The sequence below is a fragment of the Dromiciops gliroides genome, chromosome 1, assembly GCF_019393635.1.
Source record: "Dromiciops gliroides isolate mDroGli1 chromosome 1, mDroGli1.pri, whole genome shotgun sequence".
NCBI lineage: Eukaryota > Metazoa > Chordata > Mammalia > Microbiotheria > Microbiotheriidae > Dromiciops > Dromiciops gliroides.
This window is the reverse complement of record NC_057861.1, coordinates 2,222,169-2,242,204: the sequence shown is the minus strand read 5'-3', so window position 1 is coordinate 2,242,204 and position 20,036 is coordinate 2,222,169. Positions and strand designations below refer to the sequence as shown.

Below are 20,036 nucleotides of genomic sequence, written 5' to 3'. Positions count from 1 at the left end.
TTGCCCAGGGTCACACAGCTAGCAAGTGTCTGAGGTCGGATTTGAACTCAGGTTCTCCTGAATCCAAGGCCAGTTCTTTATCCACTGCGCCACCTAGCTGCCCCCCAGGGGAAGCATTGATTCTGGGGGTTGTGAGACCACGTTTAATTCTGACCCTTCCCTTGTTAGGGCCCTCCCTCATTCCCTCTTGTTTGGACTGTTGCAGTGACCTCCTGACTGTTGGTCTCCCTCCTTCAGGCTCTTCTCTCTACTAAGATCATCTACTAAGCAAAGCCCAACTTTGACCACAGGGCCTCCCTGATCAGGGGCCTTCAGTCATCTCCTGCCACGATTCTGGACCTCTCAGTTTGGTATTTAGAGCCCCTCTTCGGCTGGCTCCAGGTTATTTCTCATTACTCCCCTTCACCTTCATCCTGGTCACACTGGCTTCTTGGCCATTGCCTGATGCTGGATTTTATTTCCTTGCTCCTCTTTTGGATGTTCTTGAATGTTCTCTCACCTCTCTTGCTTCTCTGAATCCATAGTGTCTTTCAAACTACACTCTGGTACCTTGTGTGTGAGCCCTAAATTACGATTATTTATTTACCAACCCCATAATCAACAGATATTTATTAAGACCTACTATGTGTCAGGCACAGGGGATACCAATTCAGTGAGTGAAACCATCCCTCCTGGCCTAGAGCTTACATGTTGTCCTCCTCTCCCAATAGAATATAAACTCTTTGAGGGAGGGAGCTGTTTTTCATTTTGTTTTTGCCAGTGCCTAGTCTAATGCTTTGCACACAGTAGGTGCTCCATAAATGTTTATTGAATGGGACCCAATGACTTTGGGCCTGGATTTCATTCTGGGCTTGCAGCATCCTGGTCATTATGAGTTGAATGGAATTGTTCAAGGATGCAGATGTGTTCCCCTCCCCTATTTTCTTCTACGTTACTTATGGCAGCCATCAAAAAAAGCCCCAAAAAGCCCAGCTGGGTCAATCGACAGAGCTTGTGGCAGCCCCCCCGCCCATATAGAAACGGTTCTGACATTCTGACACACAACTTGGTACCCTCGTTTAGGGGCAGTTGGAAGCTTGGCGCCATTCAGAAGGGAGAATCTACAAATCCATTTTTACCAGGCCTCAGAGCCTGAGGAGCACCAACAAGATGACAGCGAGAAGCATGAAGAGATAGGACAGAGTTAGTGCTGATAATAGTCATCGCTGGCCTCGGATCTCTCTGAGGTAGATGAGCACCCGGGCGTGGGCAGCAGGCCAGGAGATGTGCTCGTGGGCGACTGCCTGGGCCTTGTCTGGTGGGGGCTGAGCTGGAGACAAGTGGGGGCAACCTGAGGGAGGAGTGAAAGGAAGGAATGGGGTGGGGGGCAGGCATTTGTATAGCACTTTACAGGAATCACAGGAATGATGCTGATAGCGAGCTAGCATTTCTGTACCTCCCAGTCTGTGCCAAGCACTGTGCTGAACTCTCTACAAATATGATCTCCTCTGGTCCTCACGGCAACCCTGGCATGTGGGGCCTGTTATTATCCTTGTTTTACATATGAGGAAACTCAGACAGGAAGAGGTGAAGTGACTTGCCCAGGGTTACACAGCTAGGAAGTGTCTGAGACTGGATTTGAACTCAAGTCTAAAAATTTAGATTGTTGGGGGCAGCTAGGTGGTGCAGTGGATAAAGCACTGGCCTTGGATTCAGGAGTACCTGAGTTCAAATCCAGCCTCAGACACTTGACACTTAACTAGCTGTGTGACCCTGGGCAGGCCACTTAACCCTCATTGCCCTGCAAAAAAAAAAAAAATGTAGATTGTTTCCATCTTCTCTTGGCTCCTTGGATCCTCCTAACCCTGCTCTGGGTGGGTGCTATGATTAGTATCCTTCCTTCTTTGCAAATGCACAACCAGAGCTTTAGAGAGGTGGTGACTTCCCAAGAGGCAGAACCAGATTCTCCAACTTCCAACCCCCTGTTCTTTCTGGGCCTCAAGAAGAGGAAGCAGTAACAGCAGAGGAGGAGGGTTGCCAGGGAGACCAGGGAGAGGAGATGGGGAGATCGCTGCAGTCAGGGGAGAAATCTGTCAGAGTAAATGGGCCCAGCCACCCCCAGATCCCTGGTTTTCTGTGCCCAGTTAGATCACTGACCTGTGACGGAGGCAGCTTTTTGGGTTGCTCTGACACTTATGTCTTGTGAACTTTCTCCCAGGGACAGTCCCATCCGCCAACCAGCGAGGGGTTAATTACCACTCGGGTGCTCTGGAGAGTGGCCAGAGTGAGATTGTCTGGGAGGCTGAGCCACCCGATCCGGCCAGGGGCTGACTAGACTAGAGTTATTCTCCGAGACCCTGCCTGGCGTAAGCAGTTTCAACAAAGGGCATGGCTCCTCTTTCTCCCCCAGCAGAGAAGGAAGCCTGAGTCATTCTTTTCTGTTTTCAGCTTCAGAGGAACAAAAACATTTTTTTTCCAAGTGGCCCAGTAGAGTCCAGCCTAGCACTCTATCTAGAGTGCATTGCATTGCAGCTGGCTTTGTCAGGAGTAGTATTTAAGGGGTGCTGTGAAAAGTGGGCCCTTCAGGCCCCCCCATCCACCCATTCTCCTCAGTCTTGGAACTTGCACTTTAGATTTGGTTATTCACTGTGGAATGTTGTAAAGGAGAGAATGACTGTAAGACTGAGTCAGCCTGGCTTGTACATAGAGGGTGCCCAGACCCGAAGCAGGAGTTCTTTGTCTGCCAGCTCCATCAGTTTCTGCTTGACAGCCTCCAGGGATGGGAAGCTCACTACCTCTTCAGACAACCCATTTCATTTGTGCTGACTCTCATTTTTCAGAATAATTGCAATATCTGACACAGTGCGATTTTTAAAAATGTAAATTCTCAACTTAATAAACTCCCCAGGGGCGGCTAGGTGGCACAGTGGATAAAGCACTGGCCCTGGATTCAGGAGTCCCTGAGTTCAAATCTAGCCTCGGACACTTGACACTTACTAGCTGTGTGACCTTGGGAAAGTCACTTAACCCCCATTGCCCCACCAAATAAATAAGTAAATAAATAAGCTCCCCCAAAAGAACATTTCTGTATACAAAGTAGAACAGAAGAGAGGGTTATAATAAAATTATGACTCTCTGTTATGTACAGTTTGCTTTTTTAAAAGTATAGAACTGGGGCGGCTAGGTGGCACAGTGGATAAAGCACTGGCCCTGGATTCAGGAGTTCCTGAGTTCAAATCTGGCCTCAGACACTTGATACTTACTAGCTGTGTGACCTTGGGCAAGTCACTTAACTCCCATTGCCCCACAAAAAACCCAAAAACAAACAAACCAAAAAATAGTATAGAACTCAGGCTATTTTCCAAGCTGTTCTGCTTGTCTGTTTCTTTCTTTCTTTCTTCTTTTTTTTGTCTCTTTCAAAACTTTTTTCTCATCTGTGCCCTTAAAAAAATGTGTTGGCCCTGTTTTTATTTTAAGGGGTTAGGTAACATAATTACTATTATTACTAATACTGCTAGAATATGTTACTGGTTTTTTTGTTTGTTTGTTTGTTTTTTTGAGGGGCAATTGGGGTTAAGTGACTTGCCCAGGGTCACACAGCTAGTAAGTGTTAAGTGTCTGAGGCCAGATTTGAACTCAGGTACTCCTGAATCCAGGGCCGGTGCTCTATCCACTGCGCCATCTAGCTGCCCCTAGAATATGTTACTGTTAATAATATTTCCTAACAATTAGAGCCATCCCCAAGTGGAATTTACTTTCCCAGGAGGTAATGGATGGCAATAGGAGCCTACATTTCTGAACCATCCGAGCTTTCCAGCTGGCTGGTAGGCTGGAGTTGAGCATAGGCTATTCTTGTAACAGACCCATACCCAGGTCAGGAACATGCAGAGCTCAGACTAAGGAGGGCAGTAGTCCCACATTGCCCTGGATCACTCTGGGAACACCAAAAGCCTGAGCTGCCCCTGAGATCCTGGAATAAGCCAACACTCAGTTCTTCAAGAAGGCAGCAACAGGACCCGCCCAGGCCTTCCCTCCAGAAGTGCTACAGAGCCCAGGCCAAACTTCCAGTCCAGAGTCAGGAAGTCTTTTTTTATTTTTATTTTTATTTTTTTTTTGCAGGGCAGTGAGGGTTAAGTGACTTGCCCAGGGTCACACAGCTAGTAAGTGTCAAGTGACTAAGGCCGGATTTGATCTCAGGTCCTACTGAAGCCAGGGCTGATGCTTTATCCACTGCGCCACCTAGCTGCCCTCCAGAGTCAGGAAGTCTTGTGCAAATCTTTTGCCTGCTGTGCCTTGATTCCTTATCTGTAAAATGGGAATAATGATACTGATATTCCCGGCCTTGTTGGGTGGTTAGGAGGCCTGAGGGGGTAAAGGAAGGGAATAACCATTTGTTGTGTCCAAGCACTGTGCTAAGTCAGGCTTTATAACATCCCGTTTGATGATGATGTGTTTGTAAACCTGGAGTCAATCAAATTGGGGGGGGGGGTAGGCAATGGAGGTTAAGTGACTTGCCCAGGGTCACACAGCTAGTAAGTGTCAAGTGTCTGAGGCCAGATTTGAACTCAGGTCCTCCTGACTCCAGGGCCGGTGCTTTATCCACTGCGCCACCTAGCTGCCCCCTCAATCAGTTTTAAGAGTGTGGATAGATAAATCATATAACTACAGGTTAGCATAAATTCTAAGTTTTTCCCTTAAAACAAGGCTTTTATGGGCAGACTACCATATTAGTCTGTATTAGAAAGGCAATGCAGAGTAATATGGGCAAGTGGTTTTTGGAAAAGTTGAAAAATGCATTAACAAATATTAGTAAATAATTATAATCATTAACAATGGGAAGAGTTTTCTAAGGAGAAGTGTGGTATAGTGGGGGTAAGTGCTGGCCTTGGAGCACCAAGAACTTTGATTTGAGATCTGTTTCTGGGGGCAGCTAGGTAGCACGATAGAGCAACAGCCTCGAAGTCAGGAGGACCTGAGTTCAAATCCAACCTCAGACACTTAATAGTTGTGTGACCCTGGGCAAGTCACTTAACCTTGATTGCCTCAAGGGGAGGGAAAAAAAGAAAGATCTGCCTCTGGTACATCCTGGGCAAGTCATTTAACCTCTGTGTTTTAGGTCAGTGGTGTCAAATTCTAATAGAAATGAGTATGTATTTAAGGGTCCCTGTGGGTTACAGAGCGAACAAGAAAACCACATGTTAGTATCATGCATTTTTTCTTTATTTTAAGTATTTCTCAGTGACATTTTAATCCAGTTGGGACGGCCCTAGTGGCCGTATACTCTGTTTAGCGCCTCTGCTGTCCGTTGCAGAAGGTGTAGACCTGCATGTGTAGAAGATCCTTTGCCAGTGAAATCTCAAGTCCATTCTTTACTCTCTATTCTTACAATAGCACAGTTAGACCAGCTTCTCTCTGCTCCCCCCCCCCCCATTTTTTCTTTTCTTCAGCTGTGAAAGGAAGGATCTGGCTCTAGAGATTTCTGCAGTGACGTCTGTCATTTCAGGATCTGTGACTTAGACCCCGATTAAATGAGCCTAACAGTTCTCTAAGGAACTTTGCTTTTCTTTTATTTAAGAACCAAATTGCAAGGAATACATGTTCTTTTAAATCAGTTCAGTAGAATTATCTACTTACTTATTTTTGGAACATTAATTTGAATCAGTCAAGCTAGCTGAATGTCGAAGACAAGTTAATTTTTATCTGTAAAGTACTGTACCGTTTTCTGTTCAGATAATTAAAGTTCACAGAAATGGAGAGCTTCAACTATAGCAGTTTAATGGCTTCCCCTAAAAATAACCCATTCACAGTTGATAGGTAGCATTTTTTTAATAGTTTAAAAATGTATATTGTATATGGCACTTGTATATTTCAAGATGGCGTCCGTTTTACTTAGACCAATTTTAACAACAGATTTTTGTTGACCCTCTACTGTATGACTATAAAGTAATAACGGCAATAAAAATCCAAGTGAGTCACCTTGTCCTTCCCAGTAGTTACCTTGATAGACTGTTTGCTTGTTGCAGTGATAGCACCGGTACTTAAAATGTGTGTGGAACTCCCCTTTGGGGATTGCCCTCAGACCCCACTTCACAAGCCATGCAAGGAAAGTCAGACTGTGTTGTCTCCATGTGCCTGTCTCACTCAACAGCTCAGTGATTTCCAGGGTCCCATCTGGTTCTAAACCTGTAGCTCTGGAGAAGCACTGTTTGGGGCTAGTGATACACAGATAAAGAGCAATGTAGAGTGCACTCTCAGACAGCTTAAAATCCAATGGGGGGGGGCAGCTAGTGGATAAAGCAACCAGCCCTGGATTCAGGAGGACCTGAGTTCAAGTCCAGCCTCGGACACTTGACACTTACTAGCTCTGTGACCCTGGGCAAGTCACTTAACCCCCATTGCCCCGCCCAAAAAATGTAATTGAGAAATGCTTGACAGACTTAATTAAAAATGTAATAAAATATTGATGTTAAAAAAAATCTAATGGGGAGAGGAATATGACCCATCAACACAATGAGGATGATGCCAGTTGATCTGGGAAAGTACAGTGCTAAATTCATCTGAGTTGGCTCTGACTTTTTCCTTTCTGAAAACAATTCTAGAGGGGAAGTTCTAAATTCATTTTGAGCAATGATATCATTGTTGGAAGAGGTCGGGAAATTCTTGGGTCCTACCAGTTCACATTGTCTAACATTGCCAACCCCACTTTCCAACAAGGCAATAATTGTTGTTGTTCAGTCATTTTAGTCGTGTCCAATTGTTCGTGACCCCATTTGGGGTTTTCTTGGCCAAGATACTGGAGTAATTTGCCATTTCCTTCTCCAGCTCATTTTACAGTGAGGAAACTGAGGCCAACAGGCTGATTATTGATGGCAATGACACTCCATCGTTATCCTTCTATCACGTGTTGAGCTATTCCTTTTTGTTCCCAGCTTGTCGTTCATACATTTATGTGAATGCTTTTGTATGGATGGATCTTGTCAGTAACTTCTTGGGCTCTAAATTCAGTGGGTCAGAACTTTTCTTGCAAAATTCCAAAGTATTTTCCAGAACAGTTGGACCAAATCACAGCCTCACTAGCCGGGAATGAGCATGCCTGACTTCCCATAGCCTCACCAACATTGTGCTTCACACCTTTACTCATCCCTGACAGTTTAATAAGTGTGAGCTGATCTCAAACTTAGAGGTGTTTTAACTTGTATTTCCTTTATTAGTAATTTTGCTGGTTGATAGTTGCCATTTCTTCTTGTGAAAATGGTTCAGTTCTACCAATGTTCAGTGAGTGTCTGCTAGAGAAGGGGCACTGTACCAACTTGTACTGGGGACACACATCAAAAGCAGTCCTTGCTTGGAGGCACCATGTTGTTTTCTACTGGGGAGGGGGGTATAGCCCATACACACAGATCACTCAGAGACCAGGTCTTTGGGCCACTTTGTGTGTGCCTTCAGTTCATGGAACATGCACCTGCTGGGTGTGTTCTTCTAGCTCTTGCTTGTCTAATCTTTTCCACCGGCTGCTTTGATGGCCTTGCCTGTTCACATTTTGTTCCTGAGAATGCCGAAGAAGGCTTTCAACATGATTTCCCTCTACTTCACTTTTTTCCCCTTTAGGTGTGTAACGATTGGAATGACGCCACCTGCTGGAGACTTACTGTAGAAGAGTTTCACCCATGAAGCGAAGGTCTTTGAGGGCAAGACCAGGAGTCTTTTCTTTGGCGTCACTTCCTGACGCGGACTAGTGGGAGGAGGAAGGAAGAGACTGGCGCTGAGTCTCGCGCTCTTTCCTCTGGACTCTGGTGGAGAAGGGAGCTAAAAATGTGCTCTCCCTTTAATAGATAGAAATCTAGGCCTTTCTCTCTCTCTTTACCAAATTCTTATTCTCCTTAATAAATGCTTAAAAGTCTAACTCTTGCTAAAGCTTATAATTTATTGGCGACCACTCATTAGATATTTTAGACAGTTTAGCTAGAATTTTAGCCCTTAACAGATGTCCCTGTCTTCATTTCTCTTCTCTACTTTGCTTCCAGGCTTGGAGTAAGTGATGTTGCCCTTCCTTTCCAAGGTTAATCCCTCTACTTGTACTTTTTTTTTTTTTTTGGTGAGGCAATTGGGGTTAAGTGACCTGCCCAGGGTCACACAGCTAGTAAGTGTCAAGTGTCTGAGGCCAGATTTGAACTCAGGTCCTCCTGAATCCAGGGCCGGTGCTTTATCCACTGCACCACCTAGCTGCCCCTCTGCTTGTACTTTTAACCCCATCTGTCCTACCTTCCCTTAACTATAGTTATGTCACTCGATTTATTTGCCTTCCCCAAAACCTCCAATTTCTGCTATCTTCCTCTCTACCGACTCTTGTCTCCTTATCTACAGATGTGCTCAATTCTTTGTTCAGAATTAACTTTCCCTAAGACCTGCCTACCCCTTTAAGCTACTGACCCATTTCTCTCTCCTCTAGATTGCTCAAAGCACTATTCTTCTCTCATCATCTCTACTTCTTTACCTTTTTATTTAACTCAATCTTTTTTTAGTCTAGATTTTGCCCATAACGTTCTGCTAAGACTTCTCAAGAGGAAAGGTCATAATGCCTCCTAATTTTATCAAATTCAGTGCTTTTTCTCAGTCTTTATTATCTCTGATCTGTTAGGAATATCTCATTTAAAAAAAATTTAGACTGGGTCTTCCTATTTCAGCATTCACTGAAATGAATGAGCAGCCATTTACTGGCTGAATCCATTACTGATTGACACCAATGCTTTGGAAATCCAGGTTGGCCAGTACCAAACTGAAGAGCTTCCTGCAAACTGGACCTGTTTGCATTTTAGATCATTGCAGCCTTGCTGTAGGGCTGGCAGGTGTGTGGAGAGCATTGTTCAGTCCTGCCCCCTAAAAAGGGTCACAGGAGAAGGCTACCTTTTATTCTAGCAAATGGACTTGGGTCATCAGAAGATACAGTTTTCCAGGACTTTGTTTTGTTGAAAATGAATTTGCTTTTGTTCTCTCAGAAGTGGAAAGGCTGGAATTAACACGGCAAAAGGAGACATGATAGCAGGGCCCCTTGTGGGCTACTTTGTTTGCCCTTGACAGGAAAATCTTCAGGGCACGGGCTCTAGACTGGGACATGACTGAGATCTGCACCAGCTGCAGTGGGGAGGGTGGGTCAGGGCTATATTGGGGTTTTTTTAGTGTAAAATTTTAAATATTTACAAAAAGACCCTTCCTGCACTCCCTTCTCCTCTCCCATTGCCTCTTGAGGGCAGGGACAGTCTTTTTTTGGCCCCTCCAGTGTTTGCTTAGCCCAGGTATACAGTAAGCGCTTAATAAATGCCCACTGACTTGATATAACTTCCCTGCTAGCAAACTTCTCTCCTTTGAACAGGAGGGAAGAGACAAATGGTCATTCCCTTTCCTTCTGTGATCCTTCCATATGCCATACATGGAGCCCTGACCCACCCTCCCCACTGCAGCTGGTGCCCTGGGCAAGTCACTTAACCCTCATTCCCCACCCCCTACCCCCCCCCCCCCCGTGGGAGAAAAATGTCAAATATAGCCAATAAAAATTTTAGATAATTTTTTTATTTGATGACCTGGTTCCTTAGAAATGGCCCAAAAAATCCCCACCCTTTTGTTGCTAAGTGCTTACTGCCTCATTGAAGGGTCATTTTCTTTGTTGACATTGTGGCATTGCTGCTAGTGGTCAGTGCCCATTCATCGGGAGCACACATTGTGTGCAGGTAGCCGCTGCTGCCGCTGGACGGCATGTGCCAAGACAGCACGTTGGCCTATTGCGGCCCGGAAATTCGGATGGCTGGAGGCCTTCCTCAGTCAGAGTTCGCAATGGCTACTCGGATAGCCATTTCTTGTCCAAAGGCTGTGATGTGTTTGGGATACAGGATCTCTTTGCTGCTTGCCCTGAGGATGCTACTCACAATCACAGAAGAACTGCGGCGGTTATGCCCGTCGTGACGTTTGGTCCTTCATTTTGAGTAATTCTCTACACTTGGTGGTTTAGGACGATCTTCGATTGTGTTGGAACTTAAGAGTAATGAATGGTAGCTGACAGTCATGTTGCTAAACTTCATGTAGTGGTTTGTGTTTTATTGGTAAATTCCTCACAAGAACCCTGTAAAACAGTGATGTTACTATCATCCCCATTTTATAGATGGGAAAACTGAAGCTCTGAGAGATTGAGATTACCACAGCCCCAGAGATGACGAGTCTTTGAGGCTGTCTTCATGCCTCAGTTTCCTGCCTTTCAAGAACTCTACCCATCCTTTGCACAGCTGGTCTTCCTTTGTGCCCATGTCCCATCTCTGCTCAGTAAACTCCAGGGAGATCGATCCTCTGTTACCTCTAGGACACAGTGTGGCCCTGGGTCCTGGGCTGTGTTGCCTCTTTCCATACTCGATGGTCCAGATAAACCAGCCATTCCATTCCTTCCACAGAGAAAACCCTCTTCTTGTCTCTCTTCTCCCTCCTAGCTTGGGTCCTAGCTGTAGTATACCTGCTTGGCTGGCTAACTGACCTCCATAAGTGGTACTAGGGGGCACAGTGGAGAGTGTCGGAGTCAGGAAGCCCGAGCTAAAATCCTGCCTCAGACACCAGCTCTGAGACTGTGGGCAAGCGACTGAAACCTTTCTCAGCCTCAGTTTCCCCATGTGTAAATTGGGGATAACAGTAGCACCCACAAGGTTTTATGGGGATCAAGTGAAATAACATAAGTAAAGCACTTTGCAAACCCTCAGTCTGCTTATAAATGTTCTTAGCATCATCATTATCATCAATGAGGGAGAATCGATAACCTCCTGAATTAGGTCTCCCTGGAACTTTTGCTCATGAGTCCTAATTCTCCCCTTTGAATTGACACAAAGTCAGCCACAGAATTTCAGGTTTTAGTCATTCCCCAATTCATAAATGGTCAAAGGGTAGAACAGGCACTTTTCAACAAAGAAATCAAAGCTAACTGTAACCATGTGAAAAAATCCCCTAATCCACTATTGATCAGAGAAATACAAACTAAAACAACTCTAGGCTGTCACCTCACCCCTCTCAGAATGGCAGATATAACAAAAACAGAAAATACTGGATGTTGGAGGGGATATGGGAAAACTGGGACGCTAATCCAGCGCTGGCGGAGTTGTGAAAAGATCCAGCCATTCTGGAGAGCAATTTGGAACTACAGGACTCCAGAACTGTGCATACCCTTTGATCCAGCAATACCCCTGCCAGCTTTCTATCCCAAAGACATCCCCAGAAAGAGAAAAAGACCTATTTGTACAGAAATATTTATAGCAGCTCTTTTTGTGGTGGCTCAGAATGACAAGCAGGATGACTTCAGAAAGACCTGGAAAAGCTTCCACGAGCTGATGTATAGTGAACAGAGCAGAACCAACAGAACGTTGTGCACAGAGCCAGCCACGTTGTTTGAAGAAGAGCTGTGAATGACTTAACAGTTCTCAGCAATACAAGGATCCAAGACAACCCCAAGGGACTGTTGATGAAGCATAGTATCTACTTCCAAAGAAAGAGCTGATACTGATGGAACACAGACTGAAGCAGGCGGTTTTTTATTTTCTTTTTTATTCAAGTTTTCATGTACAAAATGACTGATATGATGTTTTACATAACTGTAAAATGTATAGCCTGTATTGCTTACCACCTCAGGGAGGGGAGAGAGGAGGGAGGGAGGGAGGAATGTCAGGTTCCAGTGAACTTCTGAGCTCCCCTCTTGGAGGAGTCCTGCCTCTTCAGGTATTCTCAGGAGCCGGCTGGCTTCCTGGAGGGCTTGCAGTGCGCGTGAATAAACCCCCTCCCTGGCAGCGGGTCCGATGAAAGCCACCTCTTCACACTTCCCCCCAACGGGGACCAAGCACAACAAGGCAGTTCCCTTTTCTACATCAGTCCACCAATCAGCAATCGTGTTTTTTTTTCAACAAGTATGTATTCAGTGTTAGTCACAGTAAGCTGCTAAATTCTGGGGAATGTGAAGAAAAAGCAGAAAAAAAAAGAAAAAGCAGAAACAGCCTTGCCCTCAGGGAGCCTACATTATAACGGTATGTGCACAGCCGGGAACAGCTGAGTCACTGAGTAAGGAGGGACTAGGCCCGGCCTCCTGCCCAGTTTGTGCAGGGGGTTCTGAGAGGCACCTGTGGGTAGGGGGAGCATTCCCGGCATAGAGGACAGCTCACAAAAACATGGAGGCGGCCAAGGTGGGGGTGATGGGCTGGGAGAGAAGGGGCGAGCTGTGAGGACACTGGAAGCTCAGAAGTGGTCAGGCTGCTGAGAGCTTTAGGAGCCAGGCAAGAAGGATCCCTGATGTGCTGGGGGGCCACCGGCGTACTTGGGTGGGGAAAGCTGGGCCCGGGTCTGCTCTGCTGGCTTCTTTACCTCTGGCGGTTCTGGGGAGAGTGAATTGGGAGGTGGGGGCAGCCAGCAGCTACTGCATTAGGCCAGAAGGTGCTTGAGAGCCTGCATCAGGGTGGGGACAGTGTCGGAGGAGAGAAGGGCCTTGCCTGGGGGTGCGGGGGGCCGAGGCTGCCTCCCAGGGTGTTTGGATAGACACCAGCCCTTCCCGTGCCCGTCCCCTACGTCCCATGAGTTGACTCTCACTTGCTTCCAAAGGAGACTCTGTAGGTGCCTGGCTGCCACACTTCTGCCGTCCTCTGTCTCAGCGCACCCAGTAGCCCTCCTTTAAACCCATCTGCATGAGGCAGAGCGTGCTGCTGGGGGAAGGCTGCCTGTTGCTACGTGGGTTAGACAGTTTGGCTTTCTGTTGGCAGAAACGCCAAGTGTGAAGGCAGAGGCCCCAGAGCACAGCCCCAAGATGTGACTCCTGCCTCCCCCCTGCCTGCTTTAGACCAAGGCCCCTCCTCCTCCAAGCCTGGCTCCTCTCCTTTGAAATAAGGGGCCTGGAACAGTATTCACAGTGACAACAGCAAGTTAAGCAGAAAGCATGATGAAGTGAAATGCCATGAAGCATGCTTTCAAGCAGCTGGTCCCAGCATTCTCCCCGAGATGTCTAGAAGACATAAATCACCTGTCCGTAACTGTGTGCACCGGTCAGTCACGATTCACACCCTGGGCTCTTGGCCACAAGTCTAGTGCTCTTGCCCAGTATAAGAAGAGACAGCTTTGGTCCCTAAGGAATTTGTAATCTTCACTGGCTATCTGTGGGTGTCCCATAGTGCTTACCCACCGTGTCATAACAGCCTCATCACTGCTCTTTGTGTTTCCACATCTCCCTTCAGCTCGTTGTCCACAAAGCTGACAAATTGCGAGTCCCAAACCACAGTTCCCTCTGTTAGAGGGGCTTCAGTGCCTCCCTATCACCGCTGGCATAAATACCAATCCCTTTCATTGATTTCTCCAGAATGATGTCACATGATCTCCCCTTGTGCATCTCGAGTCCATCCCTTCTCTGTCAGGAAATGGGCACCGTTCTTCATCATTAGTCCCGAAGACATCCTCGATCGGACTTCTTAAGGCTTTCAAAATTGTTCATTTTCACAGTGCGGTTGTAAAGGCAATAAATCGTTCTCCTGGGTGCTGATCAGATTTGCAGATGAGACCAAGCCAATGTAGGAGATGACGGTCAAGATACAAAAGGATTTCCGGTCAGATCCAGTGAGGTGAGAGTTAAGGAGATAAACAGAAAATCCTGTACTTGGAGCCATGCAAGGATAGATCGAATGCACTCAGCAGGGTTGTTTATCCTGAAAAAGAGGTGACTTGGGGAGAAAAGAAAACGTGCCAGCAGTCTGAAGGATTGCCCCATGAAAGAAGAGTTGGGCAGCTGTACTTGCCCAAGGGATCAGAATTAGGGCCAGTGAGACGCTGTCAAGAGGCAGATTTAGAAGCTGTCTAGAAATCACATAGAGCTTACCCCGGGGCACAGTGCCGGGCATGCATTAGGTGCTTCACAAATGCTTGGGAGTTAAAAGTTTTCAAGTACGATATATGGCCACTTGTTGGATCCATTGTAGAAAATCTTAGTTCTTGGTTATTATTGGTCCGTCCTTTGGAGACGCTGTAAGTCTGCTTTATGGGAAGGAGGGCTCTTTGCTTCCTCTTCTTCCTCTTCTTCCTCTTCTACCCCTTCTCCTGTGATCCAGGAGGAAAAAGACTTTGAACTTTTCTGTAGACTTCCTGTGACCCTAATGTGGACTGGGATGCTATAACAATTTATGTTCTTTTTTGGTCTTGCTTTTTTCTTGAAGGATCAAAAAATTAATCTGATCTGACTTTATGAGAACAAGATCTACTAAAGTAAAAAGCAAAACAAAATGCATTCTGGGCAGGACTGTGGGAAGCAGGCAGACTCACTCTGCCAGGGAAGCCATGACCAGGAATGATCTTTCTGAAAAGCCGAGTGATGATGCCCAGGAAGACCTTCTCACCTTTGTCCCCGGATGCTGCTCCAGGATCACACCACAACTGTTATTAAAGTGGGAAAGGACCCGTTTGTGCAAATATTCACGCCAGGCCTGCTTGCGATACTTCTAACTGTGTAACCTCAGCCTCCTCTCTAAGCCTCAGTCCTCCCATGCCACATACGCCGTGGTGTCGTCCTTTGGGCAGAGCTGGGTATGGTGCTCTATTCTCGATGTGTGATCCGTTCATGGAAATAGGACCCTTCCCCAAGCACGGCTATGGTCGGATGAGCCTCTCACTCTAAGACCTTCACAGGCTCCCCATCACCTATGGAATGTAGTAGCTTATGCTCCTCATCCGGGTGTTCGAGGCCTGCCACACTCTGTGGTGGCACGTTGCTTTTGCATCTGTTTTCTCACACTGCTTTCCGTGGACTCAGTGCGAGCCAAACTGGATTCCTCACTGGCCTGCTCTGGGTCTCATCTTGTGCCTCCTTCTCTGCCTGTCCTCAAGGCCTGGGTATGATCTCTCCATCTTGCAAGTTTTTGTAGCACGTTGTTGTTTGGATGCATTTATTCCCCCAGTTATCTATGTGTACAGCTATGGCTTTTCTCCTCCAGACAGACCATCAGCTCTTAGGGTGGGAGGGTGTGTTATCTCCCTCCTCCCCATGTCCAAATGAATAATCTTAGACCCTGAGTAAATGCTTGAATTGAACTGAAACAGTCAGATAAACACAGAACTGAACTTTCTTTCATGAACCTCAGAGAAACTCAATTTCAACAAGAGCATAAGGGATGTGTATCTCTGGATCTGTTCTGAGTTAGAAGGAATTTTTATCACTTTTTGGGTCAGATGGGGATCTGAAAATCTCAGGCCTGTTTTAATTGTGGTTGGTCTGGTGAACACAGCAAATCTTGGTAGTGCTTTGGGATGGGAATCTAAAAACGAATGATTTCAAACATTGTGTGGTTGTCATATTTCCATGTGTAATCACTGACAGGGCAGTGGTATGCAGGCGGAAAACTGGGGTTTTAAAGAAGAGCTGTGCCGTATCATTTCTCACAGGTTGCCTTAAATCTCTCCGGCAAAGACAAACCACTTTCCGCTTGGGGAAAACTGCTTTTGTTCCACACAGCTGCCTGTTAGGCCGCCCGTGATGGCGGAGATTCAGGCTAACCCTGACCCTGGCTTTTGTTCCCTGAGTAGGTTTTCCTCCCGACCATCTTCCGGTCATCCTGTAAATTGATCACACTCCAGCACAAAATCTACTGAGTCATCCCCCTCTTCATTCGCCCTGAGTGGCTCCCTTCGATGCTGCCTGTTTGGCATTTAAACCCGTTACAGTCCTGGCCCACCCCCCCAGGCCCTCGGATGCAGGGTCCTCAGCCTCCTCGCTGTTCCTCACACAAGACCCTTGTGGTCCCCATCTCCATCCCCGGTTTCCAGGCTTCCTTCAACTCCCAGCTCAGATCTCACCTTCCACAGGAAGCCTTTCTTGTTTCCCCAACACAGTGGTGGTCACCCCTCTTTGGCCTGTGTGTCACTTGTTTGTATGTTGTCTCCCCTGTTAGATCATGGATTAGGACTCTGCCTTTTGATTTCTTTGGGTCCCAGTGCTTAGCACAAGGCCTGGCACGCAGTAGGCACTTAATAAATGCTTATTGACTGACTAGCATTTACCAGTCTAGTCTGCAGTTTTGTCCCCTCAGAAAGTAAATTAGGATGATCATTTGTGAGAGCCCCTGCCAGGTCCAACATTCTGTGGATGAATGTTTTTATTTCAAATCAGGACTAATTGATAGTGGTGGCATAGATAGACTTTTTTGTGTGTATGTGAGGCAGTTGGGGTTAAGGGACTTGCCTAGGGTCACACAGCTAGTAAGTGTAAAGTGTCTGAGGTAAGATTTGAACTCAGGTCCTCTTGAATCCAGGGCCAGTGCTATATCCACTGCGCCACCTAGCTGCCCCGACATTTTTCTTTTAAAAGTGTGTAGGAGGATAGAAAGTAGAAGGGTCTTAGGTGAATTAGTGTCACGTTTGAGAAGACACCAGTTATTGGCCTTGACGTGACAAGATTCGAAGGCACTGCCCTGTTGGAAGCAAGCACCGTTCTGTTTGGTGCCCATCTGTTTATTATTGAGAATGGAGCAATAATCATTGGCCCTGAGGAACTTCCATTTCTAATGGGGGTGGCAGTGTTTGCCCAGATAGGTCTGGGCTGAGCAGACATAAGGCAACCTTGTGGGAGACATTTCTGAGGCCAGGCCAGTGCAGGTAGCTGTTAGGCCAGATGCCTATCGAGGTCCCTTCTAGCTCTGAGAGGCTCAGATTCTGTCATCGATTTGCCCTTGGAGTGGTCAGTATCTTTGGGGTAGAGAGGTGCCCTGAGTCCGTCATGTTGCACCCCAGGTGAGCTTGTTGTTCTTGGTGCGGCTGTGATCTTAGCGCTGTGGCTGAACCGTGAGGCATCTCTGCGAGTGGTTGCTCACGTCCCTTCTGTCTCTTTCAGTTCTGCATACGACAACGTCAACAAGGTCCGGGTGGCCATCAAGAAAATAAGCCCCTTTGAGCACCAGACCTACTGCCAGCGGACACTGCGTGAGATCAAGATCTTGCTGCGCTTCCGCCATGAGAACATCATTGGCATCAATGACATCATCCGGGCCCCGGCCATCGAGCAGATGAAAGACGTGTATCCTTTGTTGGAAGACTGGAACACGAGGAGGGTAGGGCTGTGCCTGGTCACAGGCTCATGAGGCATGGGGGCCAGTGGGTCTCAGGCCCTCCCCCATTTTGTGGGAGGGACGGCAAGCCCAGGAGTGGGGCGTGGCTTGTCCAAAGTCCCCTGGTCAGTGAGGAGTCAGGATAAGAGCAGACCCTGTGGACTCTCAGCATTTCCTTTCAGTTGTCATTCCTGTTGTTCATGGTTCTGTTTGTTTTGTTGCACATCAGTCCATGTGAGTCTTCCCACGTCCCTCTGAATTCTTCCTATTCACAACTTCTCACAGTGCAGAAATACTCCATTGTATTCACAGGCTGTTTCTTGTTTAACTGTTGCCTGATGCACGGATGTCCACGGAAGGGCCACCGTGAATGGATCAACCTATGAGTGCGCTCCTTCTTTCTGTCCTTGATCTCCTTGGGATTCCCGGGCTAAAGGATGTGGACATTTGACAGATAAGGAGACTGAAGCCCCAAGTGGAGGTCAGGTGACTTGTCACCTGGGTGTCAGGCTGGGTTTGACCAGAGGCCCTCTCTCTCCAGAGTCATTGCCTGTTTTTCCTGCCCTCCTTGGCAGACTGGAAAAGGACTTGTTAGGGGTGTTGTAGAGACAGGAGATTGAGGCTGGATGGGGTCATCTCTGAGGCCCCCTCCCCCAGTGCTGAAGTGCTTAGATCATGCCAAGGGAAACAAAGGCACTGAGAGGTAGGAGCTTCCCTATGTGGAGTTGTTTTTATCCCTCCCTAGAACATCACTTTTGCCCTCAACTGGCACAGGAACCTCCTCCGTGGGCTCCCTGCCTCAGCTCTTCTGCTCCAGTCAGCCTTCCTCAGGGCTTCCTCCCCAAACCTCCATGGCTCCCTATTACCTTTGAGACCAAATACAACCTCCTTTGTCACTCACAGCCATTGACAAGCAGGCCTCACCTCCCTGTCCGGCCTTACTTACTCCCTATTTCTTTCCTCCCTGCATAGTTTGACCTTCAGACCATTCACATGTTCTCTATGCCTTTGCCCGGGCTGTTCCCCAAGCCAGGATTGCCCTCCCTCCTCAGATCCTTCATTTCCTTCAGGGTTCAGTTCAGACAGCACTTCTACCTACGTCTTTTCCTGTTCCCTCCAGCAGCCTGGTGACGGAGTGATTGGAATGCTGGGCCTGAAGTCAGGAAGACCTAAATCCAGTCTCAGGCACTTACTAGCTATATGACCCTGGACAAGTCACTTAACCTCTGGCTGCCTCGATTTCTTCAGTTGTAGCATGGGGATAATAATACCACCTGCCTTCCAGGGTTATTTTGAGGATCCGATGAGATCATATTTGTAAAAAGCACTTAGCCCAGGGCTGGACACATAGTAGGTGCTTAATAAATGCAGATACCACCTTTCAGTCACTTGTGAGGCATAGGCAAGTCTTCTCACCCCCACCCCCACACGCACACACGCACACACGCACACGCACACACGCACACACGCATAGCTGAATGTTTTCTTGTAGAAAACGGATTCTTCTCCAGCCTCTGAGGTCACCTTAGCAGAGGCAGGACCTTCCTCCCAGAAATAGCCGGGCTCCTTCATTCTGAGGGGGAGTCGCCTTCCCTGTGGTTGTTGTATCTATACTGTAGAAGGGGTCACAGAGCAATCACTTTTCCCATGACTTTTTTGATAGGAGGCTGAGCAGACTGAGCACATTGTCTCTTGTCAGTGAGAAAGCAACAGCAGGGAAGTTTTGTTGCAAAATCCAAGAAGTCAGCTCATTTTTATACTGACAGATTGCTTTAGTCAATCAATAAATATTTCCTATAATTTGGGGGCAGCTTGGGGACCCAGGGGGTAGAGCACTGTCTGGGAGTCAGAAAGACCCTTTCTAGCTGTGTGACCCTGGGCAAGTCACTTACTCTTTCTTTTACTTCAGTTTCCTCATCTGTGCCATGGGGATAGTAATAATAGGCCCTACCTCCCAGGCTTGTGAGGGTCCAATGATAGCATTTGTAAATTGCTTAGCACAGTGCCTGGCCCAGCGAGGACTGTAGAAATGTTAGCTATTGTTCACATCACTTTCATTTATATGAGAATATCCCAAGGAACAGCAGTGCCCCTGTAGAGCCTTGAACTATTGGTGTAGTTCAGCCCTCTCTGCTTGCAGATCTTATAGGAAGCTAAAGCACAAGGTGGGTGGGCTGCTGACCCACAGAGCTGCCTGGGACTTAGGAGGCCACCAGGCCGCCCCCAGCTGATGACAGATGGTTCGTCAGGCTTTGTCTGGAAATGTCCATGGGGGATTTTGGGGAGGCCCCATTCTGCTTTTGGATACCTCTGATTGTCCTCAGCTTGCTTCAGGGGCTGCATGCAGCGGGACCTGGAGTCACAGAGACCTGAATTCAAATCTCACCTCTACTACTTACTGGCTATAGGACCCTGGGCAAGTTATGCAGCCCCTCTGGGCCACAGATTCTTCCTCAGAAAGGCTGGGGTGCAGGAGGGCTGCCTATGAGGATAAAGCCAGAGAATGGGTTCCCAGCACCTCGTCACAGACTCTGTGGTGGGACACTGTTGGTGTAACCTCCCCCTGGAGTTGTCCTTTGAGCTCAGGAGCACAGAGCTTATCTTGTTTTCATGGGACCTGAGGAGACGTACTCAGATATTATGAAAAGGTTCTAGGAAATGTCTGTGATCTCATCAGGTTAGAGGGGATTTACCCCCAAGAGTGTCGTCGTCTGGAGAGGGAGAGACATGAAGATAAAGATGGTGGCCAAAGCACCTTGGAGTTGACAGAGTACTTCAGCTGAGCTTTTCCAGGTGTTCCCCCTATTTTACAGATGAGGAAACTGAGGCTGGCTGGTTGTAGCCCACATTATTGAAAAGGGTGCTGTCTGCTCTTCTCCTTCACCCTCTCATCTGCTGCCGACTCCCGGGGATGCCGGGGAGAAGAACACCATCTGGCCTTGTCCTCTCACCTGTCAGATGCCCTTGGCA

General features: G+C 47.4%; 1 protein-coding gene across 1 annotated transcript in view; it reads left to right on the top strand.

Moving 5' to 3' along the window:
* MAPK1 (mitogen-activated protein kinase 1) overlaps positions 1–20,036 on the top strand; it is a 73,383-nt gene that overhangs the window by 30,339 nt on the left and 23,008 nt on the right. The window contains exon 2 of the mRNA XM_043979925.1: positions 16,853–17,035. Coding sequence (XP_043835860.1) covers positions 16,853–17,035 — 183 coding nt within the window. The remainder of the gene's footprint in view (positions 1–16,852; positions 17,036–20,036) is intronic.